The following is a 15537-nucleotide window of genomic DNA, read 5'->3' as shown; positions in this document are numbered from 1 at the left end:
AGACTCGCATGGTCCTTCTCTCACTGAACAATATACCCCTGTGCCCAGATAATCCTGCTGCAGCATAGGCATTTTCATAATAATAATAGAGCAAATTAAAGAAGTGAAAAGCCCTAATTAAATCTGCAATGCAGCTGCTTAGATTTCTGCATGGACACTTCGCATAAACCGTGGAGATGAGCTTCAGCCCAGAACTTAACCCCATGATAGCAGTGTCTCCCCAATAGGATGATGGAGAAATAACATTTTGTCATTCATATATATTGTTTTAACTGGAATTGCTAGTATGTGATTTAAATTCTGCCATGTCCATGAGATCTGCAATATGTTGGAAATACTTTCTGAACACTAAAATAGAAAATGTAAATAATATAAGGAACATTCAGAATATCAAATAGGCCAAATGGCTAGAACTGTCTACTTGGTACGACCATTCCATAGCCCATATAGCTGGACAAGAAGATTCCACTTTCATGTCTCCTATTTACCATCTGTCCTAGATTTGTCACCAGCCACTAGTAGTTGAATATATGGCAGCTGCATGAACACACAGAGTGAATTCATTTTGAAATTTCTTCAATCAGAGTCAGAGTTTTGAAGTGTAATAAAAGAAAGACGATGGTCACCAATGCCTGGTATATAAGGCAGAAATTACTATCCAACACCCCATTCATTTCTCTAGTAGTCAGATATACAGTATTACAAGTGTATAAAGAGGGAGTAAGACCAGGAGCTGGTGTCCGTTACAGAGCTGTAGATTTGTTCCTTTCCTTATAGCCACAGTGGTAGAATAGTGGAGACATTAGATTTGAGAGAAGAGAGTTAAACTCATTGCTGTCTGTTGGATTTCAGGAATATCGCTGCCATTTCATCAGTGAGTGGAAGAAGCTTGGTCTGGACGCTCTGCTTTGTCCTATGCTGAGCCCAGCCTTCAACATTGGTCATCCGGGAAAACTGTTTGGTAAATTCTGGGTGCTTCTGTATTCATCCTACATTATATATTAGACCTTGTAACACCCTGAGTGGGCTCTAAAATCGTAACCTCCTATCAGTGAACCCTTCCACATCTACATGCACTGTAAGGTGTAGCTCTAAGGACAAGTGGTTTTGTGAATGTCACCTGTGTCTATTCTCTAGTTCAGAAGTTCTCAAACTCAGTCCTCAAGGCACCCTAACAGTCCTGGTTTTAAGGATATCCATGCTTGACCCCCTGACTGAAGTAGTCCAGGTTACCAGATTTGGTGTCCAATAAACTGTTAGTTGGGCTCATTTCATGGTCTTATCTAGATACCTGCACATGGGGTTTGTGGTATCTCTTCTTCTTCCTCCTCTTCCTCTTCTCTCTCTCCTGTATTTATAAATGACCTACCCCTCTCTAGATTTGTCAGTGACCCAGAGATGCTATCCGGATGGCTCTATCGGGGTGATATTTGCGAGCTCCTGTTTTTAGCATGTAAGGGCCTATTCATTAACACTTAAGTATCCTATTTAAGGTGTTTTTCCTTAATTTACTTTTTTTCTTGTATTCATTAACACACTATGTCACTGATATCTCCTGGTTAAGTCCATCTGTGTTAATTTCCACACTCCCCATACTTTAGCATGGGGATGCAGAAATTAGGTTATTCATGAAATTCCAAAAAATATGTTAATTTGATGGTGATACTGTATGCCATCCTCAGATGGCGTACAACCCCCAATAGTGTACACAAGCTGCCATCTACACAGCAGCTTGTGTAGGAAAGGGACATACTTACCTGCTTTCAGCGTGAGCAGGTCCTCCTCCGGCTCCCTCCCTAGCTCCCTCCTCCGGCTCCAGCTGCACTGTTAGGGTTACCTCCGCCGCTAGATGCTGCTGCTCACAGGAAGCGTCTCCCCTCTGTTCCCCGGAGGCACTTGTAAGTGCATCTTCAATTAAGTGTTTATTTACTATAAACAGTTGATTGAAGAAGCACTTACAACTGCCACTGGGGAACAGAGGGGAGCCGCTCCCTGTCAGCAGCAGCATGTAGCGGTAGGAGAACATAGAAAAGTTTTTTTTTTAAAAGTATTAGCCGCCCCATCTGCCCCCAGCTAATACCTGCAACCCGCAGCCTCCATTCACCGGTGCCCACCTCCAAACTGCACCTGGGACACAGCACAGAGCCGCAGCCGGTACAGAAAAAGCATCTCCCCGCTGGCCGCATTTGAGATGCATTCCCCCTGCATCATGAATGTAGCAGCCGGGGAGGCCGGGTGGGGGGTCGGGGGCCCATGCCTGCTACCTTCCGGACATAAGGGGGGGGTGGTGCAAGTCCACCTCTGGCAACAGTGGATGGAGAGGGGAGCCATACACGCCACCGGGGGACAGATCCCTGCACAGCGCTGACAGTGCAGTGACCACTAGTCAGCCCAGGGGAGGTGGGTACCCCCCCAATAAAGGGGTCCCCCTCTCCCGGGCACCACAGGCCTAGGATGATAGCCCAAGGCTTTCCCTGGCACTCCTGGCCAGTGGGTGCTGGGCTGATAGTGTAGTGTGGTGTGGTGTAAAAATTAGATGTGAAAATATTGTCTTTAGCTGTGGCACTACAGGTCCCAGCAAGCCTCCAATGCATGCTGGTACTTGGTGGACCACAAGTACCAGCATGCCGGGCATTACGGGCCCGCTGGTACCTGTAGTTCCACAGCCAATGAAATACTTAAAAACCACAGAACACACACACCGTGACAGTAAAAGCTTATTATAACATACATGCACACTCACTATCACACATACTCACCTAGTATCCCTGATGCCATCACATCCCCTTGTCCAGTAGGATTCCATACGGTACCTGTAATAAAAAATCCATACTCACCTCTCCTATGTGTCCTCTTCGGTCCACGTAGGCATCCAGGGTTGTTAAACGAAAAAAACCTGATTCTATGTAGCAGTGCTCCCTGTAGGGTCCTTTGAATGCTTCAGATGGTCACGCAGCTGCCCTTACATCTTCCCGGAGCATCCTCAGGATGCTCCGGTCATTGCTGTAATCACCAGTGATTGTGGCGTCGGCCCTTGTAACATCATGCGGAGAGGGGGCATGGTCTGCACCAGGCCCGTAAATAATGTTATATATATCAAAATGGCCCTCAGCAGAAAAAAGGTTCCCCACCTCTGATCTAGAGAATGGGGAAACATCTGGATGCAAGATTTTTTTTGCGAATTATAGTAAAAACCCGAAAAATGTGAGTTTTACAGTAGTCACACCCTATTACATATGCGAGTGAGTAAAAAATTAGAGTTTAGCGCTAACCTCGCATTTTTAACAAATTCGCAACCTATTAAATTTTTCCCAATATATTGAACAAATGATAAACAATGAACAATGTATAGAAGCATATCATGGCTTCCTACTGAAACATGATGTTGTGTGATATTTTCCAGCTGGGTTTAGTTTCACCATGCTATACAACATACTGAACTTTCCTGCCGGGGTCCTTCCTGTGACCACTGTGACTCGTGACGATGAGGAAGAGCTGAAGCATTACAAGGGCTACTATAATGATCTCTGGGACAAAGAGTTTATTAAGGTTAGTACGACAGAACCCTTTAGCTCCTCATATTACACATTTGTAGAGAAGGTTTAGCTCCCAATATAGACACATACCTTGGAGAGTGTTCATAGACTCATACACAGCTTCATATAAACCCACAACAGCTTCATTCTGTACAATAGGCCTGAATCAGCTTGGATGGCAGTATAGCCTACGCGCGCAGTTTTTCTACGAATATATGCTAATCCATAGCGATTGCAATGCTGCCGCACCACTACATAAGGGCGCCCACTTCACCTACACGCACATCCGTAATGTTTAGCAAGACTACGAAAACATTGGTATACAATCTAGTACCACCATTGGACCCATACGCAGTTAAGGCAGGTCAGACCTTACTCAGAAATTGCTCACTTCAGCGCACGCTACGAGGCCTCAGGCTGCCTATGGTATCGCTGTAGCTAATTTATGCACGCCCCTGCACTGGCACGCCTGTGTTTCGCCGACCACCCTCCGTCACCACCCACAAACGGCACTTCCTGACTATCACTATGCGATCGCGTAGTCACTACGACTGCAGTCCTGATTGCAGTGGCCGGTTCGCGCACTGCGATGCATACGTATGTGGAGAGCGCAACAATCGATTGCGTGCGTATTAGCAACTGCGTTCCCTGGTGAATCAGGCCCAGTGTCAATAGCAATTTAGCAATGTAACAAACCTCGGATTGTTATGAATAGAACAATTTAATGAAAAGATTAAAAAAGATAAAAGTTTGAGCATGATCCAGAGAGTGGTGGAAGTGTAGGTGGATGTGAAAAAAAATATAATATAACAAAATACTGTATATTGTTAATAATAAGACTATTTGAATGAAATAACTCCAGGGTACAAAGACCAGTAAAAATGTCAGACCAGTAAGTAGACCAGGGGCAAAAATATAATTCAAGAACAATCTAAAATAAATAATACCATATATAATTAGTAATTGTAAAGAAACTAGATAATTCACAGTGTCTTTAGTGGGTTTTAACTTTGGGGTTCCCCAATGGGCGCATGGATGTCCCCATCTCAGCTGGGCAACAGGCTGGTGTGTCTTGGTCTGGCTGGTGGGAGCTGAATCCAGGCAGTGGTAGGAGTATAACATGATGGAAAACTAAATATAAATTTAAGGCATTGTAATATTATAAAAATAATACACTTAAATAAAAGTGTCCAACAGCTGCTTATGTAGGAACAGGGCTAATAATGAATTTCATTTTGTGACAAAATTTCAGTCATGGACCCAAAGCGATTCATAGTATAAGTTGAGTGATGGGAAACTCTGCTGTACAGTGCATCTCAGAGGAGTTCTGCATAGCTATGGTGGGGGGCAGGGGTGAGTTTAATAGTCAGTTAACTACCTATGTAAGGAACAGTTGTCTGTTTTCTTCCCTCTGCTGGTGCATTTCACTGACATCCAATAATAGGTTATAGGGGCCTATTCATCATACCTAAAATATCGAGGGAGGTAATTAGGTTTAGAACTCGCATGGCGTTCTGCCTAATTACCGGAGGAATTCATCATTCCTCCTCCCTATAACTATCTATTCCGAAAAGCTGTCATTTTTACGATGACAGCTTCTCGGGAAATAGATAGTTTTCCCTGCCTGCTCTAAATTTCCGCAGCTGGAATCCGTACTGCGCATGCACTGTTACACCCGTAAACCCAGCGCATGCGCAGCACTACTTACAGCTGCGGTAGGTTTATGTGCGCCTCCTTCCGTCCCGCACTTACCTGCCCGCTGCAGCGCCTCCGGCTCTGTCCTGCTGATCTGTCATGTGGTCTCACAGCAGCACACAGTGCAGTTTAGAAAAAAAAAAAATTTTTTTCTAAACTTTATTGTGTTCTGCTGGTAGAACACAATATCAGCATTGCAGATGGAGCCAGAGGATGCATCAGAGCGCCGGAGGGAGACGCCGGGGGACCTGCACAGCTGGAAGCAGGTAAGTCTGTCCTGCTATTCGCCAGCTCACAGTGACGAATAGTAACTCCATCAAATTCCGAAAATACATAATTTTCGGAATTTGATGAATACCATCATTTCCATATCCCCATACTAATTAGGGGTGAGCGGGTTCGGATTTCTGAAATCCGAACCCCCCCGAGCCCCCCCGATCCGAGTCCGATCCGAGTCAGGCTCGACTTTTCCCGCCTGACTCGGATCTGAAATCGAGGCAAAACGTCATCATCCCGCCTTCCGAGTCTCGCGGGTTTTGGATTCTATATAAGGTACCCGCGTCGGCGCCATTTTCTCACTCAGCTGTGGACAGTGAAGAGGGAGGGTGGGAGTTAGGGCTGGCTGGGCTGTGTAGTGTAGTGTAGTGCAGAGTAGTGTTGTGCTGTGCTGCGCTGTGCTGTGCTGCTGTTGTCCACTACTTCAAAGTCCATAGGGGCTGGCTGTGTTGTGCTGTGCTGCTGTTGTTAATAGGGGCTGTGTCCACTACTTCAAAGTCCATAGGGGCTGGCTGGACTGTGTTGTGCAGTCAGTTCTCCATAGGGGCTGTGTCCACTCCAAAGTCCTGTGCAGTGTCCCAGTCCTAAAGGGGTGCTGTAGTGTTGTCCAGGGGGTGCTCTGTCCATCAGGGGTGCTCCCCCCAAGTGCTAAAAAAATAATATATTTTCTGTGTTTGTGAATTGTGTGCGCAGTAGCCGCACGTGCATCAACAAAGTAGTGCCAAGCGTGCGCCTGTGTCATAAGTAAAGGGCCGGCTAGCTTGACCGTTAAAGGGTGCTGTAACCCCCAAAGTACACTCCAGTCCAAAACAAAAAAATATATATTTTCTGTGTTTGTGAATTGTGTGAGCAGTAGCCGCACGTGCATCAACAAAGTAGTGCCAAGCGTGCGCCTGTGTCATATGTAAAGGGCCGGCTGGCTTGACCGTTAAAGGGTGCTGTAACCCCCAAAGTACACTCCAGTCCAAACCAAAAAAATAATTATTTTCTGTGTTTGTGAATTGTGTGCGCAGTAGCCGCACGTGCATCAACAAAGTAGTGCCAAGCGTGCGCCTGTGTCATAAGTAAAGGGCCGGCTGGCTTGACCGTTAAAGGGTGCTGTAACCCCCAAAGTACACTCCAGTCCAAACCAAAAAAAAAATTATTTTCTGTGTTTGTGAATTGTGTGCGCAGTAGCCGCACGTGCATCAACAAAGTAGTGCCAAGCGTGCGCCTGTGTCATAAGTAAAGGGCCGGCTGGCTTGACCATTAAAGGGTGCTGTAACCCCCAAAGTACACTCCAAACCAAAAAAAATTTTTTTCTGTGTTTGTGACTTGTGTGCACTGTGGCTGCACGTGCATCAACAAAGGAGCAGCGCCAAGCGTGCGCCTGTGTCCCATAAGTAAAGAGCCGGCTGGCTCATTTCTTAAAGGGTGGTGTAACCCACAAAGTGCACTACTCTCCAGCAAAAATAAAAAAATATTTTCTGTGTTTGTGTGCGCTTTAGTCGCCCGTATATATCAATATAACATAAATGGAGGACCAAACTTTCTCCGATAAAAATAAAATAGGGAAAGATCAAGAACCACTTCCTCCTAGTGCTATTGCTGCTGCTGGGAGTTGTTCATCATCCCAGAGAGGAAGTAGGAACATCACTACTTTTACTAAACAATTGACCCTCCAACAGTCCCTAGCGATGAGGATGAAGTACGACAGCAGTCATCCTGAAGCAAAACGTATAACTGAGGCCTTGACTGCTATGTTGGTGTTAGACGTGCGTCCGGTATCCGCCATTAGTGCAGTGGGATTTAGACAATTGATGGAGGTAGTGTGTCCCCGGTTCCAAATCCTGTCTAGATTCCACCTGCATCCTCAAAGCAGCAGCGACAAGCGTGCGTCTGTCTGTTAAAGGGTGGTGACACCCTCAAAATGTGGTACACAAACAATAAAAATATTGTTCTTTTTTTTTCGGTCTTTGTGAAATGTGTGGGCTGTAGCCGCACTTGCATCCTTAAAGCAGCAGTGACAAGCGTGCGTCTGTCTGTTAAAGGGTGGTGACACCCTCAAAGTGTGCTACACAAACAATTAAAATATTGTTCTTTTTTTTTCTGTCTTTGTGAATTGTGTGGGCTGTAGCCGCACTTGCATCCTTAAAGCAGCAGCGACAAGCGTGCGTCTGTCTGTTAAAGGGTGGTGACACCCTCAAAGTGTGCTACACAAACAATTAAAATATTGTTCTTTTTTTTTCGGTCTTTGTGAAATGTGTGGGCTGTAGCCGCACTTGCATCCTTAAAGCAGCAGCGACAAGCGTGCGTCTGTCTGTTAAAGGGTGGTGACACCCTCAAAGTGTGCTACACAAACAATTAAAATATTGTTCTTTTTTTTTCGGTCTTTGTGAATTGTGTGGGCTGTAGCCGCACTTGCATCCTTAAAGCAGCAGCGACAAGCGTGCGTCTGTCTGTTAAAGGGTGGTGACACCCTCAAAGTGTGCTACACAAACAATTAAAATATTGTTCTTTTTTTTTCGGTCTTTGTGAATTGTGTGGGCTGTAGCCGCACTTGCATCCTCAAAGCAGCAGCGACAAGCGTGCGTCTGTCTGTTAAAGGGTGGTGTAACCCTCAAAGTGCTCCAAAAAATAAAAAACTATTTTTTTAATGTGTTTGTGACTTGTGTGCGATGTAGCCGCACGTGCATCAACATAGTAGCAGCGCCAAGCGTGCGCCTGTGTCATAAGTCAAGGGCTGGTTTGGACATCTGGTCCGGACTGAAGGACGTGCCAACAATTTCTGACAAGTCTACTGTCACTGCATATGATACTGTCCTCAAAGCAGCAGCGACAAGCGTGCGTCTGTCTGTTAAAGGGTGGTGACACCCTCAAAGTGTGCTACACAAACAATAAAAATATTGTTCTTTTTTCTTCTGTCTTTGTGAATTGTATGGGCTGTAGCCGCACTTGCATCCTCAAAGCAGCAGCGACAAGCGTGCGTCTGTCTGTTAAAGGGTGGTGTAACTCTCAAAGTGCTCCAAAAAATAAAAAACTATTTTTTTAATGTGTTTGTGACTTGTGTGCGATGTAGCCGCACTTGCATCCTCAAAGCAGCAGCGACAAGCGTGCGTCTGTCTGTTAAAGGGTGGTGACACCCTCAAAGTGTGCTACACAAACAATAAAAATATTCTTCTTCTTTTTTCTGTCTTTGTGAATTGTGTGGGCTGTAGCCGCACCTGCATCCTTAAAGCAGCAGCGACAAGCGTGCGTCTGTCTGTTAAAGGGTGGTGACACCCTCAAAGTGTGCTACACAAACAATTAAAATATTGTTCTTTTTTTTTCGGTCTTTGTGAAATGTGTGGGCTGTAGCCGCACTTGCATCCTTAAAGCAGCAGCGACAAGCGTGCGTCTGTCTGTTAAAGGGTGGTGACATCCTCAAAGTGTGCTACACAAACAATAAAAATATTCTTCTTCTTTTTTCTGTCTTTGTGAATTGTGTGGGCTGTAGCCGCACTTGCATCCTCAAAGCAGCAGCGACAAGCGTGCGTCTGTCTGTTAAAGGGTGGTGTAACCCTCAAAGTGCACTCCACAAACAATAAAAATATTCTTTTTTTTTTTTCTGCCTTTGTGAATTGTGTGGGCTGTAGCCGCACTTGCATCCTCAAAGCAGCAGCGACAAGCGTGCGTCTGTCTGTTAAAGGATTACATCGGTGACAGCATCCAAGTAGGCATGTCAGACAGTCCGTACCTGTACTGGCAGGAAAAAGAAGCAATTTGGAGGTCCCTGTACAAACTGGCTCTATTTTACCTGAGTTGCCCCCCCTCCAGTGTGTACTCCGAAAGAGTGTTTAGTGCAGCCGGGAACCTTGTCAGCGAAAGGCGTAGGAGGTTGCTTCCACAAAATGTGGAGAAGATGATGTTCATAAAATGAATTATCAACTCTTCCAGGGAGACCAGCCTCCAGAATGTACAGAGGGACCTGTGGTTCCAGCGGGGACGAATTAATACTCTGTGAGGATGAGGATGTACACACTGAAGAGGGTGAGGAATCGGTGGATGAGGAGGATGAGGATGACATCTTGCCTCCGTAGAGCCAGTTTGTGCAGGGACAGATTAATTGCCAGCTTGTTTTGTGGGGGCCCAAACGAACCAATCATTTCAGCCACAGTTGTGTGGCAGACCCTGGCGCTGAAATTATTGGTTTGTTAAAGTGTGCATGTCCTGTTTATAGAACATAAGGGTGGGTGGGAGGGCCCAAGGACAATTCCATCTTGCACCTCTTTTTTTTCTTTGCATTATGTACAGTTTGGGGCCTAGTTTTTCAAACTGCCATCTTGTCTGCCACTGCAGTGCCACTCCTAGATGGGTCACGTGTTTGTGCCGCCCACTCGTGTCGCTTAGCATAGTCATCCAGCTACCTCGGTGCAACCTTTTGGACATAAAAACACTATTGTGAGGTGTGAGGTGTTCAGAATAGACTGGAAATGAGTGGAAATGAAGGTTATTGAGGTTAATAATAGCATAGGAGCAGAAAAACCTACAAATTCTGTGATTTTAGCTGTTTTTATGCTTTTTTTCAAAAAAATACAGATCCAAAACACAAAACCCAGAACCCAAAACACGGAAGGGTGGTTTTGGCAAAACCAATCCAGATCCAAAACACGAAGAAAGATCCAGATCCAAAACCAAAACACAAAAAGTGGCCGGTGCACACCCCTAATACAGGGAGTGTGGAAATGAACGCAGGGGGACTTGGCAAGGAGATATCAGTGATATCTCCTGTGCTAAGTGGCTTCATGAATACTAAAATAACGTTATTTAAGGAAAATGTCCTTAAAAACTTTATTTTAGTGTTGATGAATAGGTCCCATTGCATGTTAATATACACACATTAAAAGTTACAAATAACAAAATAGTCTTTTAGTACATATAATAATTTAACTGTCTTCTTTTTCAGGGAATAGAAGGAGGTGTTGGGCTCCCTGTTTCAGTGCAGTGTGTAGCACTACAGTGGCAAGAGGAACAGTGCCTTCGTCTAATGAAGGAAGTGGAGACCGTGACCCGTGGCCGTAAAAGCCATCTGTGACCGGAATATGACGCGACTCGATGCTAAAGAGCAACTTACTGATAGCTGACAAACCCATTTATACAAAGCGGAAGTGTGGGGGCAGATGACTGGTGGACAGTTTATTTCTAAACCTGCATTAAACTACTCCAACTCCAAGGGGTCCATATTATATAGGGATAGAGCTGAAATAAAGCAGCTGTGTCCATTAGATATTACAGTCAGTGAGACAGAAACACCTGAGCTGCTGCAGATCATCCTAATAATACTGAATCCCCCAACTGATACCAGATCCCATGCTCAGCTACCAAGGGGCTTGTGCAGTAGATCTTGTCCTTTCCACGATAAAAACAGTTAGTCCAAAATAGTAGACAGCCATGACAGTCATCCTATCATATTGTAGCCATACTGCTTACCAACTTTTCCCCCTTCTAACCGGTCAGCCGATTCAAGCTGCCAAACATACCATTCAGCACTTTCCTCCCATGCCAACCATTCCATTCGACCCCCTATTCCAGTCAACTATATTGACTGCTTCCCCTTCCCCAGTTACTCTGACCCAACCATACAACTCAGCTCGCACTCCTCCACCAGCCATGCTGGTTAGTCATCCTTCACCTGCTGACTGATCAGCCCTTTCCTCCTCACACCAACTGTACCACCCGACTCCTCTTCCTCCCACCAACTGTGCCACCTGGCTCCTCTTCCTCCCACCAACTGTTCCACCTGGCTCCTCTTCCTCCCACCAACTGTACCACCTGGTTCCTCTTCCTCCCACAACTGTACCACTCAATCCAGTTGAGCAAAGAACAGAATATAAATGGGACAGGAGGTGAACCAAAGAGATAATAATGGAAATAGATTATAACATCCAGTAATGATTGATTAAATTTCTACTTGAAACTAAACAGTCCCCATTTTATTCTGATGTAATGATGCTGGTAATGGTGATAATAATGACTAGGATTGTACATGCATAACATATGATGTTAATGTCACACTCTTTATTAAATTACCAGTAGATTCAAGATGTCTCTATGTTATTGTGTCAGATGTGTGACATTATATGTCTGTGGATAACTGTTGCTGGGCCCTTTTCCCATTAGAATGTAAGCTCCCTCATGTAATGTAAGCAGGGCCTCCGGTACCCTTTGTTTTCATGTCTGCAATTATTCTATCTACCTTGTATAACCCTGTTTTACTGTATGTATGATGATAGTAATAATAATAATAAAATTGAGAGGAGGAGGCCTAAAGGGAGGTTACAAGTGACTGAAGTTTCCCTACTCGTCTCAACATTTGGCAATCGGTTCCCTTAATGTGCAGATTTACAAAGGGTGTATAACGCCATAAAAAAATCCACCAATCAGGAATATGGGGATTTAGCCCATCCACCTATATCTGGGCACCCTTCTGCTAGGGTGTAGTGCAGGGGTCTTCAACATTTAAGGCAGTGTGGGCCACATTAAAAAATTCAATGAAGCCGAGGGCCACTAATCTATACTTCGGTATTTAAACTCTGCCCCCTCCTCACACAATTATGACCCATAACTGCCCCCTCTTGCAATTTACATTATGTCCCATAACTACCCCCCTCTGCAGTGCCCCCAGTAGTGGTCCCCACTATGCAGTGGCACCAGTAGTGGTCCCCATTATGCAGTGCCCCCAGTAGTAGTCCCCCCCTGCTGTGTCCCCAGTAGTAGTCCCCCCTATGCAGTGCACCCAGTAGTGCCCTTTATATAATGCCCCCAGTAGTAGTCCCCCTATGCAGAGCCCCCAGTAGTGATGCCCCTTATACAGTGCCCCTTGTAGTGGTCCCCCTTATGCAGGCCCCCAGTAAAGATGCCCCCTGTAGTGGTCCTCCTTATTCAGTGCCCCCAGCAGTGGTCCCCCCTATGCAGTGTCCATTATATAGTGCCCCCAGTAGTGGTCTTCCCCATGCAGTGCCCTCAGTAGTGGTCCCCCCTATGCAGTGCCCCCAGTAGTGCCCTTTATATAGTGCCCTCAGTAGTAGTCCCCCTTCCCCTATACAGTGCCCCCAGTAGCGGTCCCACGATGCAGTGCCTCAGTAGTGGAACCCCCCAGTAGTGGTCTCCCCTGATGCGGTGCCCCCAGTAGTGGAACCTCCAGCAGTGCCCCAAATAGTATTCCCCTCCCCCATGCAGTGCCCCCAGCAGTAGTCTGCCCCCCCCAGCAGTGCAGCAGACAAACACACACGTTAAGAAAAAAAAAAACACTTACCTGAATCCCCACTCCCGCCACCGTCCGCTCCTCTGTCCTCCCGTGCCGACCCGCTCTGAATCATGGGAGAGACGTCATGACGTCTCTCCCATTACCCACTGCAGGAGCCGGAAGGCGGAGCTCATGAGTGAGCTCCAGCCCGGCTCTTGCAGTGGGCGCAGCAGCCAAAGAGAGTCTCTCTGACTCTCATTGGCTACTGATTAACACACACAGCACCGCCAGGCGGCCGTGATGTGTGTGCAGCGGCAGCAGCAGCCAATGAGAGTCTGTCTGACTCTCATTCGCTGACTGGATGTCAAAACAAACACACTGCTGTGTGTTTGTTTCTGTCTGTAGTGCAGACTGCACTTAAGGTGCCCACACACATAGCGATGTGCTCACGATCAGACATCGTGTATGATTTCCCTTGAACTCTCCCCCGGCAGCTCCCCAGCAGTCCTACACACGATTTGGAGTAAAAAGCATCCAATCTATCGTGCATCTTAACTTTTTTTTTTTTGTCCAGTTCATTGTGTCCCAGATTGGCAAATCTGCCCTAGAGCATGACAGATCTGAAGATGCGATGTACGACGAGCGGGGACGTGCATCACATCGCGATCATGAGTGGGGACTCACGATTTACTCACGATTTGGGCATAATTTACATTGATTCGTCGAAATCGTCGAAATCATGTAAAATATCACTGTGTGTGTGGCCAGCTTTACTGCGGTCTGCACTACAGTAATCATCAGCGGGCCACGGGGAATGGTTCCACGGGCCACGGGTTGAAGAACCCTGGTGTAGATAGTAGGTGCAGAGTAGTATGGTGACAGCAGATAGCAGTAGCAGAGTATTATGGTGACAGCAGATAGTAGTAACAGAGTAGTAGGGTGACAGCAGATAGTAGTAGCAGAGTAGTAGGGTGACAGCAGATGGCAGTAGCAGAGTAGTATGGTGACAGCAGATAGTAGTAGCAGAGTAGTATGGTGATGGCTGATAGTAGTAGCAGAGTAGTATGGTGACAGCAGATAGTAGTAGCAGAGTAGTATGGTGACAGCAGATAGTAGTAGCTTAGTATAATGTAAAATGGCAGCAGATAGTAGCAGAGCAGTATGGTGACAGCAGGTAATAGTAGCAGAGTAGTAGGGTGACAGCAGATAGTAGTCGCAGAGCAGTAGGGTGACAGCAGATAGTAGTAGCAGAGTAGTAAGATAAAGGCAGATAGTAGCAGAGTAGTATGGTGACAGCAGATAGCAGAAGCAGAGTAGTATGGTGACAGCAGATAGTAGTAGCTTAGTATAATGTAAAATGGCAGCAGATAGTAGCAGAGCAGTATGGTGACAGCAGATAATAGTAGCAGAGTAGTAGGGTGACAGCAGATAGTAGTAGTAGGGTGATAGCAGATAGTAGTAGCAGAGTAGTATGGTGACAGCATTTAGTAGTAGTAGTAGGGTGACAGCAGATAGAAGTAGCAGAGTAGTACGGTTACAGCAGATAGTAACAGAATAATGCTGTCACAAATATGCTTAGTGGAATGTGCTTAGGGCCTGATCCACTACAGATCGCACACTTGCACAAGCTCTAACCTTACTCAGGAATTACTAACTTCTTCGCACGCTATGAGTACTCAAGCTGTGTAAGGCATCGCAGTGGCTAATTTATGCATGCCCATGCAACGGCGTTTGAACGCACTGGGGCGCCTGCGTTTCACAGACCACCCCCCCTCGTCACCACCCACAAACGGCACTTCCATGCAATCACTCTGCGATGGATCACAGTCCCGATCGCAGCGCCCGATTGCGTGCATATTAGCAACTGTGTTCCTTGCTGAATCAGGCCCTTAGTACAGTAGTCCTCCAGATAAGAAGTTAAACCCAAGTACACATGTATTGAACAAGGTACTGATGGTACTACTGTGTGTGTAATGCAGGTGTTGGTGCTGGGGGCCACACGTGGTATAGCTTTACTAGTTCTTAGATTTATTGTAATCTGGTAGAACAGCAAGTAACAAATGACACAGGGATATCACAGGTGTAACAGTAGTAGCCAATCTGTGCGGAATATAGCAGCCTAGAGTTTAGGGTAATGCTGGGCATTGTAGTGCCCCAGGCGTGAGCTAGGCCAATGCACTAGTGGATGGTAACCTTGGTATCATACTTTATATGTATCGGTGGTGGTATAGGCTACTTGCGGTTATGTTTTGGCACCGTAATGGCTCTGGCTGTGGAGTGAGTCTGTCTGTCCTGTCCTCATGAACACAATACAGTAAAGAGATGCTACCCATGCGTAGTAGCACATGTCAGATGTTGGACCCCTTCTGAATGAGCTCCAGTGGGTCCTAGTGACCGCCAGTTCAGTGTAACTAACAGGTTTCTGACGCCGGCATCCCGACAGAGTTAGGATACCGACACACGTCGGTCACTAACCTAACCCTGGGTTATTGTCGATATTCAAACCCTGTATATATATATATATATATATATATATATATATATATATTATATATGTGTGTGTTTTGGGTGGTCCAAGATGTCCCTATTTACAGCCTCAGGGTATCTTCATATGGTAACTCCCACAATGTTAGTACATGATAAACAAATACAATTTTTTTTTAAAATATATAGTGTAAAGGGGATACACACGTGCATGTGCTCTAATACAGGGAAAAGAACGTGTTGTGAATGAAGAATAACTAAATTTGATGCACCGAATGGTATAAAAAAGCACTCCACTCGTTCCGGATAGATGTTCCCAGCATCTGGTCACAAGACCAACAA

At 45.8% G+C, this 15537-nt stretch overlaps 1 protein-coding gene across 1 annotated transcript in view; it reads left to right on the top strand.

Moving 5' to 3' along the window:
- LOC148524863 (vitamin D3 hydroxylase-associated protein-like) overlaps positions 1-11319 on the top strand; it is a 79576-nt gene extending 68257 nt beyond the window's left edge. The window contains exons 13-15 of the mRNA XM_088471626.1: positions 853-961; positions 3404-3549; positions 10432-11319. Coding sequence (XP_088327752.1) covers positions 853-961; positions 3404-3549; positions 10432-10560 — 384 coding nt within the window. The 3' untranslated portion in view covers positions 10561-11319. The remainder of the gene's footprint in view (positions 1-852; positions 962-3403; positions 3550-10431) is intronic.
- Positions 11320-15537: the final 4218 nt, after the last annotated feature.

This window comes from Taudactylus pleione, unplaced genomic scaffold (genome assembly GCF_031769625.1).
Source record: "Taudactylus pleione unplaced genomic scaffold, aTauple2 ptg000115l, whole genome shotgun sequence".
Classification (NCBI taxonomy): Eukaryota; Metazoa; Chordata; class Amphibia; order Anura; family Myobatrachidae; genus Taudactylus; species Taudactylus pleione.
The sequence above is the reverse complement of the archived record's forward strand: the minus strand, read 5'-3'. Positions and strand labels throughout refer to the sequence as shown.